The sequence below is a fragment of the Jaculus jaculus genome, chromosome 1 (genome assembly GCF_020740685.1).
Source record: "Jaculus jaculus isolate mJacJac1 chromosome 1, mJacJac1.mat.Y.cur, whole genome shotgun sequence".
Classification (NCBI taxonomy): Eukaryota; Metazoa; Chordata; class Mammalia; order Rodentia; family Dipodidae; genus Jaculus; species Jaculus jaculus.
The window spans coordinates 102,675,411-102,697,986 of NC_059102.1; the positions used below are offsets into that span (position 1 = coordinate 102,675,411).

At 41.1% G+C, this 22,576-nt stretch overlaps 1 protein-coding gene and 1 non-coding gene across 8 annotated transcripts in view; both read right to left on the reverse strand.

The window, feature by feature from the left end:
• Ubap2 (ubiquitin associated protein 2) overlaps positions 1–22,576 on the reverse strand; it is a 119,082-nt gene that overhangs the window by 27,698 nt on the left and 68,808 nt on the right. For 3 of the 7 annotated variants that reach the window (XM_045136408.1, XM_045136422.1, XM_045136445.1), the window contains 5 exons: positions 20,873–20,976; positions 18,491–18,556; positions 12,818–12,873; positions 5,957–6,024; positions 203–392 (listed from right to left, as the gene is read on the reverse strand). In XM_045136408.1, the coding sequence (XP_044992343.1) occupies positions 203–392; positions 5,957–6,024; positions 12,818–12,873; positions 18,491–18,556; positions 20,873–20,976 (484 nt within the window). The remainder of the gene's footprint in view (positions 1–202; positions 393–5,956; positions 6,025–12,817; positions 12,874–18,490; positions 18,557–20,872; positions 20,977–22,576) is intronic. The other 4 variants (XM_045136456.1, XM_045136417.1, XM_045136437.1 and 1 more) reach the window with 3 other exon arrangements.
• On the reverse strand, positions 34–114 carry LOC123457943. The gene has a single exon (XR_006635291.1). It is a non-coding gene; the product is annotated as a small nucleolar RNA SNORD121A (small nucleolar RNA).

A 22,576-nucleotide genomic window follows, 5' to 3' on the forward strand; every position in this document is an offset into this window, starting at 1 on the left:
CTATTCATTGAAAGAATTCAATTTATTATCATTGTCCAGGAAACTCAGTACTTAAATTCCACATGGAATCATCAGATATGTGCTTGGAAATTATCACATCATTGCTTTCTGGACTGAGATGTACCGCCAAAACTTTCCATCATTTAATTGTAAGATAGTGTCTTCTATTCCAGATGACACTTCATAGATAAAAAGTAGTTACCAGACTCTGAGGAGGATAGGAGCTGGCAGCAGTGGAGCTAGCAGTCCCTGGTGCCATCTGATTATTGTGTTGGGAATTTGTAAAAACAAGGGCTTGGCCAAAGCCCTGCTGCTTGGCGGTTTCAAAGGAGTTGGCTTCTGAGGCTTGACTGGGAGGAACAGGTTTCTGGAGCAAGGCCACAAGGTCAATGCTAAGAAGACAAAAAAGAATGTGAAAAGTAAATCAATATCAAGTAATTAAAAATATTTTTTTTATTTTTATTTATTTGTTTACTTATGAGAAAGAAAGAGATAATGGGTGTGCTAGAGCCTCTAGCCACTACAAACAAACTCCAGATGCACATGCCACTTTGTGTACCTTCCTTATGTGGATTCTGGGGAATTGAACCTGGGTCCATAGGTATTGCAAGCAAATGCCTTAACCACTAACCCATCTCTCTAGCCCTCAAGTAAATTTAAGATAGAAACTAAATAAGCAGAACCTTCAGATAACAGACTTTACAAGAAAGAGAGAGGAAAAAAGACATCCAATACCAATAACAGGAAGAGTCTAAAGCATGGATTTGAAGAAAAAATAAGGAAACAAGAGATTTTCTTTTTGGCTCATTTTAATTAAAATTTTTATGTTTTATTTTGCTTTTCAAGATAGGGTCTCACTCTGGCCCAGGCTGATCTGGAATTGACTACGTAGTCTCAGGGTGGCCTCGAACTCACGGTGATCCTCCTGCCTCTGCCTCCCAATTGCTGGGATTAAAGGCATGCGCCTCCACGCCTGGCTTTATTTATAATATTTTACAAGCTCCTTTATTACTTGGAACTAAATTTTCTTATGTTTTCCTGAAACACAGTGAATTGATATTCTTAGGTCATAATACATACAGATATAGATAGATGGATGGATATATACAATGGATGAAAATATACATAGTCTTGGTCAAAAGCATGAAATGTCTCACACATAAATATGTGTGTGTCTATGTATAGATTTCTTGTTTTGTTTTCTCGATGTAGGGTCTCACTCTAGCCCAGGCTGACTTAGAATTTACTATACAGAGCCAGGCTAGCCTTGAACTCATGGTGATCCGCTTACCTCTGCCTCCTGAGTGCTGAGATTAAAGGCATGCACCATTACGCCTGGTTTACTTATATCTGAACATGTATAATTTTCTCTCAGAAATTGGCAAGAATATAAGCATAACAAATTACTAGACTCTTGTTAACTAAAAACCTTACAATGCCCCCAGGAAAAAAACAGATATTCTAGCCGGGTATGGTGGCGCATGCCTTTTAATCCCAGCACTCGGGAGGTAGAGGTAGGAGGACTGCCTAGAGTTCGAGGCCACCCTGAGACTGCATAGTGAATTCCAGGTCAGCCTGGGCTAAAGTGAGACCCTACCTCAAAAAAAAAAAAAAAAAAAAAAAAGACATTCTGAGAAGTATGACCTAAAACCAGAAGATGTGAAGAAGCTATAAGCTCCAGATTAACAGTTCTTCTCAAAACTTACTTAGTGGATAGAGCAGGAGCTGCAAAACACAATGATTACATAGAGAGGACTTCATGAATCTCTTAAAGTCAGCTCTCTACTGGCAACTTTTACCATGCCAGCGGTAGACAGATTCTGAGGCTTCAAATGAATCTGGACTTACTTCTCACAAACAGCAAAGTTCTAGCTGAGTCATCTTCTCACACAGTGCCATTCTCATTCTCCTAACCAACAGATGAATTCCCAGACTAGTATTTATATAGTGTTCTAAATTGTGATGTCCTAATTCCAGAGATCCAAATCAGTATTACATATGACTAAACACAAGAGCCACAGTATTACCAAAAACCAGGGCAAGTTCTAATCCTAGAAGTTAGGAAGACACGAGTGAAAAACAGAACAAGGACCACTAAAATGCTTCTGGTTTGGTTTTTTGTTTTTAGTTTTTTTAATTTCTATTCATTTATTTGAGAGGGAGAGAATGAGAGGAGGATGAACTCAGATACATGTGCCACCTTGTGCATGTGGGTCCTGGAAAATCGAACCTGGGTCCCTTGACTTTCTAGGCAAATGCCTTAATCATTACACCATCTCTCCAGCCCTTGGTTGCTTTTTTAAAAAGTTCAGAGTGGGGCTGGGGAGACATCTGAGTTCATTACGTGCCCTGAGTATGATCCTAGAACACCAGTAAAAATGCCAGGCATGGTGGCATGTGCTTGTACTTCCCTGGCTGGGGAGGTGGAAAAAGGATTGCTGGGATTCTAGCCTGTTTGACAACAATAGATACCATCTCAAAAGATGTAGACCATCACCTGAGGTTCTCCTCTGGTGTGGACATGCATGAATACCCACATGAACACTATAAAAAGTGAAAAAAATAAAGTCATATTATATTAATATATTGAATCTTTTTTTGTGAGGCAGGGTTTTGCTCTAGCTTAGGCTGACATGGAATTCACTATGTAGTCTCAGGGTGGCCTTGAACTCCTGGTGATCCTCCTACCTCTGCCTCCCAAGTGCTGGGATTAAAAGTGTGTACCACCATGCCCAGCTTGTTTTATGTTTTAAAATATTTTTATTTCTGTATTTGCAAATAGAGAAAGGGAGAGAGATAGAATAGGTGCACCAGGGCCTCTTGCCACTGCAAATGAAATCCACTTTGTGCATCTGGCTTTACAGGAGTACTGGGGAAATTGAACCTAGGCCAGCAAGCTTTGCAAGCAAGTGCAGACAAGCTCCTTCACCATTAAGCCATCTCTCCAGCCCTGCAAGCAAGTCCTTTTAACCAGAGATATCTTCTCAACCTAGTCACTGCACTTTGAAACCTTTTCTTTTTTTTTAAAATATTTTTTAGACTCTTTTTTTTTTTTTTTTTTTTTTTTTTTGATGTAGAGTTTCACTGTAGCCCAGGCAGACCTGGAATTCACTAGTCTCAGGGTGGTCTTGAGCTCACAACAATCCTCCTACCTCTCGACCTTCTAGTGCTGGGATTAAAGGCATGTGCCACCACACTCTCTGATTTTAGTATTTTTAAATTTTTTTTTGATTTAAATACTATCATATCTATATCTGTATATTTGAGATAGAGAAAAGTGAATAGAATGGGCACATCAGGGCCTCTAGCCACTGCAAGTGAACTTCAGACACAGGCGCCACCTTATGTGTCTGGCTTATGTGGGTACTGGGGAATGGGATCTGGATCCTTAGATTTCACAGGCAAACACCTTAACCACTAAGCCATCTCTCTAGCCCTAATATTTTTTGAAAACACATTTATTTATTTGACAGACAAAATGAAAGAGAGGGAAAGAGAGAATAAGTATGGGCACGCCAGGGCCTCCTGCATATGCAAACAAGTTCCGTAAGAACATGCCACTTTTGTATGTCAGGCTTTATGCAGGTAGTGGGGAATCGAATCTGATGTTAGGCTCTGCAAGCAAATGCATTTCACCACTGAACCATCTCTCTAGTCCTAGAAACCATTTTCTAAAGTTTTTAGAATTTCTAGTCATTTGAAACTATTCTCTAAGGTACCATGAAAAATGTGATGGAAATAAACCTTTATGAGAATTCAGTTAAAGCTATGTATAGTCGAACATAACTGTGGACTACCTAGCAAACAAAAAACCTTCTTTATTTTTTTTCTTTGTTGGTATTTTCGAGGTAGTGTCTTGCTCTAGCCAAGGTTGACCTCAGCTATGTAGTCTCAAGGAAGCCTCAAACTAACAGCGATCCTCCTACCATTGCCTCCTGAGTGCTGGGATTAAAAGTGTGCTCAGGCTAGAGAGATGGCTTAGCTGTTAAGGCGCCTGCCTGCAAAGTCAAAGGACTTCAGTTCAATTCCCCAGGACCCACATAAATCAGCTACACAAAGTGGGGCCTGCATCTGGAGTTCAATTGCAGTGGGCGGAGGCCTTGGCACACCCTTTCTCTGTCTCTATATGCCTTGCTCTCTCACAAATAAATAAATTATATTAATTTTTTTTTAAAAAAAGGTGTGCTCCACACCCATCTAAGTACATTCTTTTTCCGTGGCAATATTGACATCTGAATGTAAAATGTCATCCATTTTTTGTTTTGTTTTTCAAGGTAGGGTCTCACTTTAGCCCAGGCAGACCTGAAATTTACTCTGCATTCTCAAGGTGGTCTCAAACTCACAGAAATCCTTCTACCCCTGCTTCTTGAGTGCTGGGATAACAGGTGTGTGCCACCATGCCCAGCTGTTTCTTTTCTTTTTTTCACTATTTATTTGCAAGCAGAAAGAAAGAACAGGGAAGATAGGCACAAAGGATGGCCATGCCAGGGCCTTAATCCACTGCAAATTAACTCGATACATGTGCCACTTTGTGCATCTGGCTTTATATGGGTATCGGGGAATTGAACCCTGGTCTTTAGTCTCTGTAGACAGGCACCTTAACCACCGAGCCATCTCTCCAGCCCTGGCTCATGTATTGTAACACTTTGTTTCCAGCTGTTGGAGTTAGGTTTAGGAAGGCTGAGGAATCTTTAGGTGGGTGAATCTTACTGGAAGAATTTAATCAACAGGGGAAGTTTTAAGGTTTTATAGTCCCAAGCCACTTCATTTTTTTTAATAATAGATTTTTTTGTTGTTTGTTCATTTTTATTTGAGAGTGAGAGAGCGAGAGAGACAGAGAAAGTGAGTGTACCAGGGCCTCCAGCCACTGCAAACCAACACGTGCACCAGACATGTGCAACCCCTTGTGCAGCTAGCTAACGTGGGTCCTAGGGAATGGAGCCTGGAACGGGGGTCCTTAGGCTTACAGGTAAGCACTTAACCACTATAACCATCTCTCCAGCCCCAACTTCATTTTTTTTTTTAAACCATATGCAAAGTGTTGTGTGCATCTGGAGTTTCTTGTTTATTTATTTATGAATGAGAAAGAGGCAAAGGGAGAGAGAGAATAGGCATGCCAGGTCCTCCAGCTACGGAAAATGGACTCCAGATGCATGTGTCACTTTGGATGTCTGCCTTTACATGGGTACTGGGGACTCCAAGTCAGATGCTTAAGCTTTGCAGGCAAGCACCTTAACCTCTAAGCCATCACTCCAGTACCCAACCCACTTCTTGTTCAGCCCTCTGCTTCCTGACTATAGATACAGTGTGAACAACCAATATCCCTCTCTATAGCCATGCCTTCCTGCCATGGTGAAAACTATCCTCTGGAAAATTAAAGTGAGTCCTTTACTTTGTTTTCTGCATGTATGTGCAAATGCTTGTACATGTGTATGTTTCTGTTTATACCAGAGGAAAATGTTGGGTGTCTCTCCTGCAAATCACTCCTCTGTGCATTTCCATAACACAAAGTCTCACACTGATTTTGGGGCTTGCCATTATCATGAGCCCCACCAATCTCCAATCTGTGAACCCCACAGAACTAGGGCTACAGAGGGGAGGTGAGGGGGAAAAAAGAGAAAGGAAAAAAAAGCAAGCTCCAGGATTAGTAAGAGACTCCAGTTCGATCAAACAAGAACAGACAAACAAGTGATGGAGTGGAACACACAATGCTCCTCTACAGCCACTGCAGATGAGCCTGGGAACATAAGGACACATATACATGTGTGCACGTGCACATACACAAATAGGTTTACAAGGTTTTAATCCCAGCACTCAGGAGGCAGAGGTAGGAGGTACACTATGAGTTCAAGGCCATCTTGGGCTAGAGTGTGACCCAACCTCAACCCTCCCCTTCAAAAATATTTTTTTTTGCTTTGAATCACATGCATATAAAAAATTCACCACAACTGCTTACCTTTGTCCAGGTGTGATGTGATTCTCTGCTGGAGCAGATGAAGCAGTGAAGACCTTTGTTTCAGAAAGCTGTACAAAAAGTTTAAGGGAAAAATTTTAACATTACCATTTGTAATATAAAACCAAAATATATACTGAATTCCTGACAATTTTCAGTCATCAGGATTCTCTTCAGTGCACCTAAAGGATGTCTAAAGGGAATAAAATATAAAAGAGCTTCGACAAGTAGTTTTCTCTTGGTGACAGTGCATAAGAGACTTCCCAAGAGCAAAGTGTTAAGGATGGGAAGCAGCACAGTGAGATAATCAACTCCCAGGCTCACAACTCAATCTGTTATCACAGTCCAAACCCACAACAGCCAAGCATGATGTTGAACACCTTTAATCCCAGCACTCGGGGAGGCAGAGGTAGGAGGATCGCCACAAGTTCGAGGACAGCCTGAGAATACATAGTAAATTCCAGGTCAACCTGGACTAGAGCGAGACCCTACCATAATTTTTTTTTTTAATATTTCATTAGGCCACAGGCTTTTTTTATTATTTATTGAGGCAGGCAGCACACATCACATATTCAAACTAAATGATTTAATGAGGGCGCTTGCTGGTAAAGTCAAAGGACCCAAGCTTGATTCCCCAGTACATAAAGACAGATACACAAGGTAGAGCAAGTATCTAGAGTTTGTTTGCAGTGGCTAGAGGCCCTGGCACACCCATTTCTCTCTCTCTTTCCACTGAAATTATCATCACAACCAAGACAATAAGGACATTCTGTGTGTTTAAGACATTCTGTTGTCTAGGCTGACCTTGAATTCCTGGAGTGAAGTGATCCTCCTTCTTCAACCCAGTAAGTAACTGGGACTAAATGCAAATGCTATCATACCTGGTAACACAGGTAACTACATAAATTAGTCTCTTCACCTGCTTATGTCCTTAAGCAAAGAGTCACTGACATTCTTAGTCGAAAGCTTCTTGAACTTGAACTAGCCTGAGAAATCTTTACACACCCCTAGGAACACAGGCATGTAAAATAGGTATCAAAACACTTAGAAAAAAATGGCTGGAGAGATGGCTTAGTGGTTAAGGTGCTTGCCTATGAAGCCTAAGGATACAGATTTGTTTCCCCAGTACTCACATAAACCAGATGCACAAGATGGCTCAGGCATCGAGTTTGTTTGCATTGGTTAGAAGCACTAGCTTGCCCATTCTCTATCTGTCTTTTCTTCTCTCTCCTACCTCCTTCTCTCAAATAAATAGATATTTAAAAACAAAATAAATTGACCTACAAAATTTATCCTGAAACAATTATTTGGCTACATATAAATTTACCATTTATTAAATGTGAAAGTACATTTGCATGCTAAGTAAGACAGATGTGCTTTTTTATATTACATTTAAAAATTGTATCTCAATTGTATATATGTAATTACAATGATTGTAATGGGGAGGTAATAAGATGGAGAATGGAATTTCAAATGGGAAAGTGTGGGGGTGGGGAGGGAGGGAATTACCATGGGATATATTTTATAATCATGGAAAATGTTAATAAAAATTAAAATTGAATAACTATTAATATTTAAAAAAAATTGTATCTCAGGGGACAGGGAGATGGATAAGGTGGATAAAACATCTCCATACAACTCGAGTACCTGAGTTCAGATCCCGAGACCGTATGTAAAACCCAGAAGATGTGGTATGCACACAACCTGCACCCCCGCCCACACACACCTATAGAGCAGACCAAATAAGCCTTGGATTTTGCCAGTCAGGCCAAATGAGCTAACAGGTGTAATATGGCATGTCTGTTTTGGGGGAAATCAGCTGCTTTCTAATTGTATTGGAGGTCTACTCCATGGGAGGGAATACATCCCTGATACTGAAAACCTATGACAGGGGTAGTCATGAGCCCTAGGGGTGTAACGTCTGCTGCTGTCTGGCTAAATGTATGTACTATGCTCATCAAATTGTCCAATAAGCACTTCTCTTAAAGTTCATACACATATATTAATGCTATTATTAATCACTTTTGATTAGAGAACCTTCTCTTTTCAGACGGCAATGACCTTGGAATGACTCAGAAGTTATTATGGTACTGGGAAGAAGTGACAGAGGGGTGCTCAGCACTGAAATATCTCTATCACACCTTCCAAGGCTCAGGGTCCATTGCGGAAGAGGTGGCAGACAGAATGTAAGAGTCAAAGAAAAGGTGGGACTCCTTACAACGTGCTCCCTCCAGACACAAAATGGCCTGGATATCCATGACCTCACAGTGCCTGACACTACCTACACAAGACCATCATAATAGGAGGAAAATACCAGGATATCAAAATAGAAGAGAGACTAATTGAGAGTTGAGGGGATATGATGGACAGTGGAGTTACAAAGGGTAAAGTGGGGGGGAGGTAGGGAATTACCACAGGATATTGTTTACAATTATGGAAGTTATCAATTAAAAAAAAAAAATCAACCCTAATCCCATGTCAGAATTTAAATATATATATTTTTTTTAATTAATTTTTTTTTTTTTTGAGGTAGGGTCTCCCTCTAGCTCAGGCCAACCTGCAATTCACTATGTAGTCTCAGGGTGGCCTTGAACTCATGGTGATCCTCCTACCTCTGCCTCCCAAGTGCTGGGATTAAAGGTGTGAGCTACCATGCCCAGCCAATTATTTATTTTTATTTATTTATTTACTTATTTTATTTTATTTATTTGAGAGCGACAGACACAGAGAGAAAGACAGATAGAGGGAGAGAGAGGGAATGGGTGCACCAGGGCTTCCAGCCTCTGCAAACGAACTCCAGATGCGTGCGCCCCCTTGTGCATCTGGCTAACATGGGACCTGGGGAACCAAGCCTCGAACCGGAGTCCTTAGGCTTCACAGGCAAGTGCTTAACCGCTAAGCCATCTCTCCAGCCCTATTTTTATTTTTTTAAAGAGAGAGAGAATGAATAGACATGCCAGGGCCTCCAGCAACTGCAATTGAACTCCAGAAATGTGCACTACCTCATGCATCTGGCTTACATGAGTTATGGGGAGTCAAACCTGAGCCTTTAGGGTTTTGTAGGCAAGAACCTTAACCACTAAGCAATCCTCCAGCCCCACCACAATCATGTTAGCAGCTCACCAAGTTTTAAAGTCAAATATTCTAACAAATATAATACAAAGATACACAAACTTGGTGCCTACATAGTGGGACAATGATGGTACAAATATATGTATATGTTGTCTTTGTTTAATTAAACCATTATGTTTTTTATAAAAGCTGAAATTTGTATGTACAGCAAAAACCCCACAACTTGTAATATAGAATAGTCTTGAATCTGAGCCAAAGTATTTCAGGCCACAGTCTCTGGCAGTGCATGATGCTGAGCCCAGTAGGAAGTGCTCACGTTGTGTGCTCAGAACCAAGGCTGCAGTGAAGTTGCAACATGAGCAACACAGCTACAAATACCTCAGGTTCACTATTCATTTAGTTTTAAATTAGTTCTTGTTTGTGCACATCCATACAAACTTTTTTTTTGTTTTTATTTTTTCGAGGTAGGGTCTCACTCTAGCCCCGGCTGATCTGGAATTTACTATGTAGTCTCAGGGTGGACTGTGGCCTTGAACTCACAGTAATCGTTCTATCTCTGCCTCCCAAGTGCTGGGTGTGCACCACCATGCTTGGCTTTCATACAAACTTTTAATATTACCAAATTTTTTGTGACCCCTACATTCAGTTACTAGACCCCATGATTGTCACTCATAATTTAAAAGGGCAGGAACACACAGACACACTGATCTACCAGTGTGCACAGTGGCACACACCTGGTTTTCTAGTACTTGGGAGACTAAGACAGGAGGATCATGAGTATGAGGACCACCTAGTCTACAAAGCAAGGTCGTGGCTTTTTGTTTTGTTTTGTTTTGTTTTAAAGCCCCAAAAAAGGTTGGGAATATAGCTCAACAGCACAGCACTTGCTCGGCATGTGCAAAGCCTAGCACAAATATAAAATAGAACAGGGGTGGAGGGATGGCTTAGTGATTAAGACACTTGTTGGCAAAGCCAAAGGACTCAGATTCAATTCCCCAGTACCCAAGTAAGCACATGCATCTGGAGTTTGTTTGCAGTAGTAGAGGCCCTGACATACCCAGTGTCTCTCTCCCCTTCTCCCACCGCCCCCACTCTACTCAAATAAATAAATATTAGAGAAAATAAAATACATCAAAAATAATAAATATAGGGGACTAGAATACAATTTCTTTTTAATTATAAGGACTGCAGAGATGGGTCAGTGTTAAAGGTGCTTGCTCCACAAACTTAGTGACTACCAGGGTTCAAATCCAAGGCATCCTATAAAGCTAGACACAACATTAGTACACACATTGTTTTAATGGGGAAAGGGTGCTAAGGATCAAACAGGCCTTTACAGCACATAGCAAGTGATTTGCAACTAAGCTATAGTTCTGGCCCACTTATAATTCTTATCAGCCCTAAATATAGGAAACACTCTAAATCCCATTTCCTGAGATAATAACATTCAAGCAAAAACTAGACAACAAAAAGGAAACTGATTATTGATAGTATCAAGGGCCTGTGTTCCCAGTTAGTATCTTAAAAGAGTCTTTAATCTTTTTTGCATTAAGAACTTACAAATTTAGGGCTGGAGAGATGGCTTAGCTATTAAGATGCTTGCCAGCTAAGTCAAAGGACCCAGGTTTGATTCCCAAGTACCCATGAAAAGACAAATACACAAGGTAGTACATGCATCTGGAGTTCATTTACAGTGTCTAAAGGCCCTACTAACACATTCTCCCCCACCCACTCTATCATATAAATATTTAAAAAACAAAACCAAAAGAAAAACTGAAAAGCAATGATAGAAGAACACAGAACACTCTTAAATTTACAAAAAAAAACAAACAACAACAACAAAAAACAGGCGTGGTGACAATACATCTTTAATCCCAGCACTCTGGGAGGCAGAGGTAGGAGGATCACTGTGAGTTCAAAGCTACACTAATACATCGTGAATTTCAGGTCTGCCTGAGCTAGAGTGGGACCCTACCTTTGGGGGGGGGGGGAGGCGTTGAAGGGATGGCTTAGTGCTTAAGGCATTTGCTTGCAAAGCCAAGGTACCTAGCTTCAATTCCCCGGGACCCACATTAGCCAGACGCACAAAAGGGGTGCAAGCATCTGAAGTTCATTTGCAGTGGCTGGAGGACCTGGTGCACCCATTCTCTCCCTCTCCCCCGCCCCAAATAAGTAAGTGGTGGTGCATGCCTTTAATCCCAGCACTCGAGAGGCAGAGGTAGGAGGATCGCCATGAGTTCGAGGCCACTGAGAGACTCCATAGTGAATTCCAGGTCAGCCTGGGCTAGAATGAGGCCTTACCTCGAAAAACCAAAAATAAATAAATGAATAAAATAAAAAGCCAAAAGAAAACTAAGGATATAACTGCTTGGTATAGTACTTCTGTACCATGTATAAGGCCCTAGGACCAATCTCCACTTCTACAATAAAAAAAAAAAAGGTGCGAGGACAGAGCTGGTGATATGTCTTGGCAGTAAAGGCGCTTACTTACAAAGCCTGTTGGCATGGGTTTGATTCCCCAGTACAAAGTGGCACATGTATCTGGTGTTCATCTGCAAGGGCTGGAGACACTGGTGTGGTTATTCTCTCTCTGTCTCAAATGAATAAATAAAACTTTTTGGAGGGGTGCTGGAGAAATGGTTGAGTGGTTAAGGTGCTTGCCTATGAAACCTAAGGGCCCCATGTTAGATTACTCCAGGATGCATGTAAGCCAGATGCACAAGGTGGCACATGCACCTGAAGTCTGTTTGCAGTGGCTGGATGCCCTAGTACACCATTCACCCTGTCTGCCCCTATCCCTCTCTCCCCCATCAACCCTCTCTTTCTCCAGTAAAAAAATAAGAGTCTCACTCTAGCACAGGCTGACCTGGAACTCAACTCTGTGTACCTCAACAGTGGCCTCAAACTCACAGCAAGGCTCCTACCTCTATTTCCCGAGTGCTGCTATCAAAGACATGGGTCACCACTCCCAGCTCATTTCATAGAATTTTTGATACTCCTGCTTAGGCCTCTTGCCTGCCTAATATGCCCAGCTATGATTTTTCAGTTCTACTTAATATCTACATTTGTTATGTATGTATGTATGTATGTATTATTTGCAGGCAGTAAGCAACAGACAGGGAGGAAGGGTGTGACAGGGCCTCAAACTACTACAAAAAACTCCACATAAACTGGGTGTGGTGGCGCCAGCAATCAGGAGGCAGAGGTAGGCGGACTGCTGCGAGTTTGAGGTCACCCTGAGACTACATAGTGAATTCCTGCTCAGCCTTGGCTAGAGTAAGACTCTGCCTTGAAAGACAAAACAAAACAAAACAACAACAACAACAAAAAGACTCCAGACGCATGTGCCACTTTGAACAACTGGCTTTACATGTGCACTGGGGAATCGAACCTGGGTCATTAAGCTTCATAAGCAAGTGCCTTAACCACTAAGCCATTTCTCCAGCCCTAGTTTTATTACTTTTTTTTGGGGGGGGGGAGAAATGCTTAGCTTAGAAAAAAAAATCATGTCAAGGAAAATCTAGTACTGAGACACATTTGGTTATTTTTAAACAGATGTTTTAAAATCAAGTGTCTTTTTTCTTAAAAACCAAGTTTCTTAAGAACCCTAGGGAAAAAAGAATCCTGAAATACTACCTTCTTTTCTGATGAAAATTATGTGCTAAAAAAGCCAACTTTCTACAAACATGACCAAGATAGAGGTGAAAAAAGAACGCTGTATGAGCTAAAGGAAATCAGGCTTTCCCCACACACCAAAAGAAAGCTGTGTCTGATGTGACACCAGACACTTACATCTTCAGTCCAGTCTTCTGTGGTCCAATCCTCTACAGAATTCTTCCAGGCACCTGCTAGGGAACAACAAAGTGTATAGCTAATTCTGAACGATTATTGTGTACTATGCAGAAAAACAAAATTATCATTAGGAATTTAGTTTACAGACCAAGAAATATGAGGCCACAATTTATTCTCATTAAAATGTAAATTGTTAACCAGATGTGGCAGCGCACACCTTTAATCCCAGCACTCAGGAGGCAGAGGTAGGAGGATCGCCATTGAGTTCTTGGCCACCCTGAGAGTACATAGTGAATTTCAGGTCAGCCTGGGCCACAGTAAGACCCTAACTCGGAAAAAAAAAAAAATAAATAAGATTCAACATAGCTAGCATATCTTATATAAATTGAAGGCAATGGCTCAAATTGATTTGACATTAAGATAAGTTATATCCAAGTAACTCTGCCATGAGTAGGAAAATATGCACTTAACAGAAATAGACATAATCATCAATGAGCTTACTCCTTATGGTATCCACTTTTCAAAATGGGGAGCTAGGGGCTGGAAGGATGGCTTAGCAGTTAAGGTGTTTGGCAGCAAAGCCAAAGGACCCAGGTTCTATTCCCCAGATGCACAAGGGGGTACACATGTCTGGAGTTCGTTTGGAGTAGCTGGAAGCCCTGGTGCGCCCATTCTCTCCTCTGTCTCTCTCCCTCTTTCTCTGTCAAATAAATAAAAATAAAATATTTTATAAAAATGGAAAGCTGGAGCTGGAAATATAGCTTGGTGAGAGAGCATGTGCACTGGGTTCATTTCCTAATACTGCAAAAAAAAAATAAATAAATAAATAAAAAAGAAACATTTAATTTAACATGAATCTCTCCTAGATCCTATGACAGGAAGATAACTGAATTATCAAATTTATAGGAGGAATCTTCTTAAAAATTATTAAGCCAGGACCGGACAAGGTGCAGCACACCTCTAATCCCAGCACTCAGGAAGGAGAGGTAGGAGAATTGCTGTGAGTTCAAGGCCACCCTGAGACTACATATTGAATTCAGGTCAGTCTGGGCTAGAGACCATACCTCCAAAAAGGTGGCACATGCCTTTAATCCCAGCACTCAGGAGGCAGAGGAAGGATTACCGTGAGTTCAAGGCCACCTTGAGACTCCATACTGAATTATAGGTCAGCCTGGGCTACAGTGAAACCCTACCTCGAAAAAACAAAACAAAACAAAACAAAAAAAAGAAAATAAATGCTGGGGAGGGTCTAGAAAAAGAGAAACACTTCTACATTGTTGGTGGGAATGTAAACTGTTACAGGCATTGTACACAACAGTGTGGAGGTTCGTTCCTGAGACAGCTAAAAATAGATTTACAATATAATTAAGCTATACTATTCCTTGGCATATAACCTAAGAACTCTACTCACTACCTTAGAGATACTTGCTAATCCATGTTTAAGCTCCATTCGTAATACCTATTAAGTAAAACTAGCCTAGATGTCCCTCAACTGATGAATGGATAGTGAAGATGTGGTACATTTATACAATGGAGTGCTATTCAACATAAAGAAAAATGACATTATGAAATTCGCAGGGAAATGGATGGATGTGGAAAGGATCATATTAAGTGAGGCAACCCAGGCCTAGAAAGTCAAATGCTGTATGTTCTCTCTCATATGTAGATCCTACCTACAAATGTTTAGATTTCTGAGTCAAAGTAAAAGTCAGTAGTAGGGGCAGAAAGGGGCTATAAGCAAGGGAGGGTATTGCACATATATAAGCAGAGGAACAGATTATGGGGCGTGGAATTACCTAAATGGAATCAGAGGAAGGGATTGAGTAAAGAAAGGTAGGAGGAGGGTTAATCAAAATTTAAGATGTTATGAATAATCAATATTCATACATCTTTGAATAATGATGTACTCAAAAGACAGATTGTTACTAGAACAATTTAAGTGCCAGGGATGGGATACTTTCCAGTGACTTGTTGGCCAGGGAGGTCCCTGATGCCCCCTAAACAATAGAGGCCATTGCCAAGGCTCTTGGTTGCCCACCAAAACTAGAAGGTAAGACCCAATTGCTGAAGACTACACGTTTGGGCTGCAGGTCACTGAGAAATCTTAAGAGGCAGAAGTAGGAGGACTGCCATGAGTTCAAGGCCAGCCTGAGATTATCTAGTGAATTCCAGGTCAGCCTGAGCTACAATGAGACACTACCTTTGGCAGGTGAGGGGCGGGGGAGATGACACGACAAAAAAGTCCTACCTATTGACTGTCAGAAAGTTGGAAAGAGCTATCCTACATAGAGCCTTTAAGAGAGAGAAGTCCTCAACAGTCTTAAATAGCAGTGGACCTTGCAGGCCCTAAAATTGGCCAGCTCGGCCAAATGTGCCTACTGGTACAATAGTGCCATGTCTGGTATGGGGCAAACCAATGGCTAATTTGGACTAGAGACCTGCTCCACAGGAGGGAATACTTGCCAGGTACTAAAAATCTAGTCAAAAGTCTATGGCTGGGGAGGTCATAAGCCCTAGCTGGCTGTTCTCTGGCTTTGTGTACATACTATAACCACTAAATTGGCCTATATGCACTTTTAAAAATGTTTAGACCCGAGGGAGGGGGAACCTGATAGGATGGTATTGTGAATACATTTAAGTAGAACAACAGATTAATGGGGGTGAAAAGGCCTAAGTAAGGTCAGGGGAAGAGACTGAGTAAGGAAAGGTGGAAGGAGGGCTAATCAAAATCTAAGAGGATATAAATAAGTCATATGAAAATGTACTTTTTGGGCTGGAGAGATGGCTTAGTGGTTAAGCGCTTGCCTGTGAAGCCTGAGGACCCCGGTTCGAGGCTCGATTCCACAGGACCCAAGTTAGCCAGATGCACAAGGGGGCACACACATCTGGAGTTCGTTTGCAGTGGCTGGAGGCCCTGGTGTGCCCATTCTCTCTCTCCCTCTTTCTCTCTCTGTCTGTTGCTCTCAAATAAAAATTTATAAATAAATAAATAAATAAAAAGAAAATGTTACTTTTTTGGATAATGGAACACTCAGGGGCCACAGGTTGTTACTAAAAAATTTTCAGTGCTAGGGATGGGATACCTTCCAGCGAATTGTTGGCCAGGGAGGTCCCTGATGCCCCCAAAACATTACAAGCCATTGCCGAGGTCCTTGGTTTCCTACCAGGAATAGAGGTAAGACCCTATTGCTGAAGACTCCACATACTTGGGCTGCAAGGTCACTGAGAAACCCTGCTGGCACTGAGCTGAATACCTCCTCCATGTAGACCAGCTGACAGAAAGCTGGAAGAAGACATTCTGCATGCAGTTCACTGGGAGAGAGAGAAATCACCAGTGAAGATACTCACTGCAAGCCTTATATTTTGCCAGCCAGGCCAAATGAGCCTATGGGTGCAATAGTGGCATGTCTGTTATGGGAGAAATCAACCACCCTCTAATTTGACTGGAGGCCCATTCCATGGGAGAGAATATACCTCTGATACTGAAAACTTAAAACAGGGATAGTCATGAGCACTAGGAGTGTAATGTTTGCTTCTGTCTGTCTAAAAGTATGTACTATGCTCACCAAATTGCCCAGTAAGCACTTTTCTTAATGTTCATACACATGTATTAATGCTACATTTGGCTAGAGAACCTTCTCTTTTCAGATGGCAGTGACCTTGGGATGACCCAGAAGACAACATAGTGCTGAGAAGAAGTGACAGAGGGGTGCTCAGCACTGAAATATCTCAATCACACCTTCCAAGGCTCAGGGTCCATTGCAGAAGAGGTGGTGGAAAGAATGTAAGAGCCAAAGGAAGGGTAGGGCTCTTACAACGTGTTCCTCCAGACACAAAATGACCTCACAGTGCCTGACACTACCTACACAAGACCATCATAATAGGAAGATCATGACATCAAAATAAAAGAGATACTATTTGAGAGGGGAAGGAGATATGATGGAGACTAGAGTTTCAAAGGGGAAAGTGATAGGGGGAGGGGATTATCATGGGATAATAATATAATCATGGAAGTTATCAATTAAAAAATGTAAAAAATAATGTTTATATCCAAATAGTAACACTATTCTCTTTGGGTTAGAGAAACTTATCTTTTCAGGTGGGAGTGACTAATGGGGTAATTCAAAACTCACCATAGCGCTAAGAAGTGACAGGGGAGTTTTCAGCACTGAGAGACAGCTCTATCACCCTCCAAGGCTCAGAGTGCATACTGAAAGAGGTGGTAGAATGTAAGAGCCAAAGAAAGGGTAGAACTGTTTACAATGCTCATATCTAGACACATAATGGCCTTGATATTCATGATGTTGCACTGCCTGATACTACCTACACAAGACCTTTGTAACAGGAGGAAAACATGATGACATCAAAATAAAAAAGAGAGATTAAACCATGTATGTTAGCACATGCCTTTAATCCCAGCACTTAGGAAGCTGAGATAGGAGGATTGCTGTGGGTTCCAGGCAACCATGGGCTAGAGCAAGAACCTACCTGGTAAAAAAACAATAAATAAATATAAAATGAATCAAAAAGAAATTAAATGGAAGTGGGAAGCAACTGAATGGAGGGTGCATCTGAGAAGGGAGAATGGCAGTGGAGGTGGAGAATTATCATGGTTTTATTGTCATACTTATGGGAGCTGTCAATAAAAAGTAAACAAAAAAAAATTAAGCTGGATGGAACATGCCTTTAATCCCAGCACTCAGGAGGCAGAGGTAAGAGAATAGCTGTGAGATGGAGGTCAGCCTGAGACTACAGACTACAGAGCAAGTTCCAAGTCAGCCTGGGCTAGAGTGAGACCCTACCTAAAAAATAAAAAAATTTTAAAAAGTTGAAATGAAGGTCATGTGTTCAACTGAACTTCATGTTAGTCTTTTAAGGTTAACCACTGAGGAAAACTCTGTGGCACCTTGAAGACTAAAACAAACAAAAATTCCCAGGTTTAATTCCCCAGAACCCACATAAGCCAGATACACAGGTAGAGCAAGTATCTGGAATCTGCTTACAGTGGGAAAGGCCTTGCTCATTCCCCCCACCCAATAAATATATAAATAATGAAACACTTTTAAAACTTAGATCTTATGAAATATTATATATAAGTATCTTTTTTATTTTGAGATGAGACTGGTTAACATGTATACAAGGATGGCCTTGAACTACTAATCTTGGTCCACCTTCCTCATAGTGCTAGGATTACAAGAAAGCAACATCACTCAATCAATCAACTGAGCTATACATCCTCAACCCCACTTTAAATGATTTTATTATTTATTTTATTTGAGAGACAGAGAGAAAGAGGCAGTAATGAGAATGAGAAAGACACACACCCACACAATAGGCACACCAGGACCCCCAGCCGCTGCTAACCAACTCCAGACACATGCACCACCTTGTGCATCGTGCATCTGGTTTACGTGGGTCCTGGGGACTCAAACTTGGGTTCTCTGGGTTTACAGGCAAGTGCATGGAGAGATGGTAAGCCATCTCTCCAGCCTCTCAACCTAACTTTTATCTCTATTAACTACTCCTAATAAATATGGTAAATACTTTAAGCATTTTTCTATTTGTTTGTTTTTTTAATGCTGGAGATGGAACCCAAGGCCTGCCTACCACTGAACATCCATCCCAGTCCTATAAAATTCCTATCTGCAACATTCAAAAACAAAACATCCATACCTTTGAGTCCATAAGCACTTTTGTTTGGCAGATTCTGAGCTATACTGTGAGCCTTTGCTGCCACTTCTGTAGGTCAATGTAAAAGAAAAACTTTAGCAATACATTACACGAACAAAGGGTCAAGTCTAAGTACAGCCCTTTCCCTCCTCATTGATTGTTGCCAGTTTTCTGGTGGTAGCATAGGCCTTTAATCCCAGAGGTTGGGAGGCAGAGGTAGGATGATCACCATGAGTTCAAGGCCACTATGAGACTACAGAAAAATACTTCCACATACATTTTATGTAACTTTTATTATATTGCTTTTTAACATATTTTATTTATTTGCAAATGTTGGGGGCATGCCAGGAACTCTTGCAACTGCAAATGATCAGTAGATACTTATACCATTTATTTATTCTTATTTTGAAAGATTTTTGTTTGTTTGTTCTTTTGAGGTAGTGTCTCACTCTAACCCAGGCTGACCTGGAATTCACTGTATTGGAAGATGTATTTTTTTAAATTATTTATCTGCAAACACAGAAAAAGAGAGAGAGAGAGAGAGAGAGAAGAGCAACAGACAATGAGGCACCACTGCATCCAGCTGCTGCAAAGAACTCCAGACCCATGTGCCACTAAGTGCATCTGGCTTACTAGGATACTAGGGAATTGAACCTGGATCCTGAGGCTTTTTAGTCAAATGCCTCAACATCTAAGCCATCTCTCCAGCACTTGTCTCCCCCCGCCCCCAAGATAAGGTCTCACTTAGCCCAGGCTGACCACAACTCACTCTGTAATCCCAGGCGGGCCTCAAATTCACAGTGAACCTCCTACCTTTGCCTCCCAAGTGCTTGGATTAAAGGCATGCACCACCATATCTGGCACAACTGTGCCCGACTTATGTGGGTGCTTTGGGAATTAAACCCAAGACAACAGGATCCAACCACTAAGCCATCTTCCCAATTCCTACAACATAGTTTATTTTTCACTGTATTAGTTGTTAATGTTAATTTCTGTAATTCTGAAAATATAATGTATTTGGGGGGGGTAGAGAAAAAGAAAAAAAGAGAGAGAAAAAAAAAAAAGGGTGCACCAGGGCCTCCAAGACACATGTGCCACCTTGTACATCTGGTTTATGTGTGTACTGGGGAATCGAACGTGAGTCCTTAGGCTTCATAGGCAAGCGCTTTAACCGCTAAGCCATCTCTCAGTCCCTATTAATTTCTTACTATGCCTAATTTATACGTTAATCTTTAATATAGCCATGTATACAATATAATAAAAAAGTGACATGCATGTCACTATGTATGTATGACACACTGTAATCAAAACATGTTAGTATTGATTTAGGCAGATTATTTTAAAATAGCCTCAAACTACAGAAGGAAAAAAACTCAAACATTTCATCATTAATGAGTTTTGTTTTTAAGACAGTCTTACTCTTGCTTGGTCTGGAACTCACTGAAATACTTCTGCCATAGCTACCTAAGTGACGGAATTATAGGCATTAGCAACTGAACTCCAAATGGTTGCACCACCTAGTGCGCATGTGCAACCTTTTACTTGAGTCACCTTTGTACATCTGGCCTATGTGGGATCTGGAGAAATCTTGAGCATGGGTCCTTAGGCCTCGCAGGCAAGCACCTTAACTGCAAAGCCATCTCTCTGGGCCTAGATTTTTAAAAAATATTTTTATTTTGAAAGCAGGGCAGACGGAAGAGGCAGAGAGGGAGAATGGGCATGCCAGGGCCTCTTGCCATTGCAAATGAACTGTAGTTGCATATGCCACTTTGTGCTTCCAACTTCAAGTGGATACTGGGGAATTGAGCCTTCCCACCAAGGAACATCTTTAACAACTGAACCAGTTCACCAGCCCTATTTAAGTGAGACTATTTGGTAGCAAGAACCAACTAAGAGTAGTCTCAGAGTACTCTTCACACTTCATCTGTAGATAAGATCCTTTTTTCTTTATTTTAAATGATTTTTGTTGTTTTTTGTAGCAGGGTCTCATGTTAGCCCAAAGTGACCTAGAAATCACTACAGAGCCCCAGCTGGTCCCAAATTCACAGTGCTCCTACTTCAGCCTCTCAGTTGCTGAGATTATAGTTCTGAGCCACAGAATCTGGTTTTATTTCCTTTTTATGCATGTATTTACTTATTTTGGGATAGAAGCTTGCTAATTTATAGTTCAGGCTGGTCTCAAACTTGCTGTAATCCTCCTGCCTAAGTCTGCTGCATCACTGTGTACAGCTAAGAACATAAAATACTTAACAGTACAAACATTGAAAAACCACCTCTACAGTGGAGTATGGTACATAAGACTGAAACAGCTTTGGGCTATAGCATGGAACATTGTATCAAACAAAAACAATCAAAATCTCCAACAAAAACAAAACACTTACTCACCAGGTCCCTCATCTGTACCATTCTGAGCAGCTTCCCAAACTACCAACTTTGTCCCACACCCATCTGTGGATGTAGAATCTGAATAGTCTGCAGGATTAAATGTCCTGGGATTGAAATAAAGAAGGAATAAAGCAAATAAAGCAAGCAAGAAAGCCACAAAATTGCATTCAAATTCCAAACCAAACTAAGCCCAATCTCTCCAATCAGCCACTGTACAAGTCCCTCTACAATTGAATGACAGCCAATATTTACAGACACCATAAGACAGATTTTGCTTTTTTTTTTTCCTTGAGGCAAGATGGCACTTTAGTCCTAGTCCAGGCTGACATGGAATTCACTATGTAGTTCAAACTGGCCTTGAACTCACAGCGATCCCCCTACTTCGGCCTCCCAGTGCTGGGACTAAAGACGTGTGCTACCATGCTCAACTCCTTCTTTTGAGACAGGGACTCATGTAGGCCAGGTTAACTTTGAACTTCTAATCTTCCTGCTCCCAGGTTGGAAGTGCTAAGATCAAGGCACACCACAGTCAGTTGTATGGCGTACAGGGGATTGAACCCAAGACAAGCATTCCACCAACTGTGCTACATCTGCAGCCTAGGGTGTAAATCTTCTGAATAGCAATAAATAGCAAAGATTGCATCTGGAACTTCCACATACTATTATATGATGGCCTAGTTTGCCTGTATCTGCATCCTATGCAGTCATGAAGACCGGGAATTTTTTTCAAGCCAAAATAACAGCTTCAATGAAAAGTCCCACTGAAAACTAAGGTATCAATAGTTAGAATTCAAATTTAGCTCACTCCAAGAGTGCTACTGCAGAGCTATGGAGAGCCAAATCCTTTTTTTTTTTCTAATCTCCTAGACAATCATTAGTATGTTGTTTTCATGCACTTTTAAAAACATTTTCTAAAACTCCAATTTTAGAAGCAATGAGAAGAAAACCCAGAGCCTGGAACATGGCACAGCGGTTGAGGCACTTGCTAACCTAACAACTGGGGTTAAATTCCCCAGTACCCACATAGGGCCAGATGCACAGGATGGTACATGCATCTGGAGTGAGTTTGCAGAAGCTGAAGGCCCTGATGCACCCATTTTTGGTTGGTCTTTCTGTCTCTGTATGGCTGTCTCAGTCTCTCTCTGCTTACAAATAAGTAAAATATAAAACCTTATTCTTTTAATAAAAGAAAAAGAAAACCTAGAAATATTGGTAACTACTGATTACAGCATAATATTTAGTTTTATTAATCCTTTACTACTATCACTCAGAAGTATCACTGTTACATAAATATGCACTGCACGTACAATTTTTGCCTTTACCAGCTTTGACTACATAGTGGCTTTCACTTAGGAGTAACTACACCTGTAATGTACACACCACATCCTGGGGAACATTTGGCAGTGTTTAGAGACATTTTCATTATCACAACATCAGGAGGCCAGATACTGATACTGCTAAAAAGAAAAGAGGGACAATGCCAAACACCAATGCATAGGACATCCTAGCACTCCAGTAAAGTACTATCCACAACAACTGTAAACAAGACCAAGACTAGAGACCCTGAGCTAATTATACCTACTAATGAAGCATTATAGTTACTTTTTTCTTTTTTTCCTGTTGCCTTTTTGAAGCAGAGACTTAGTCTAGCCCAGGCTGAGCTGGATGGAACTAACTCTGTAGCCCAGGCCCAACTCATGGTGA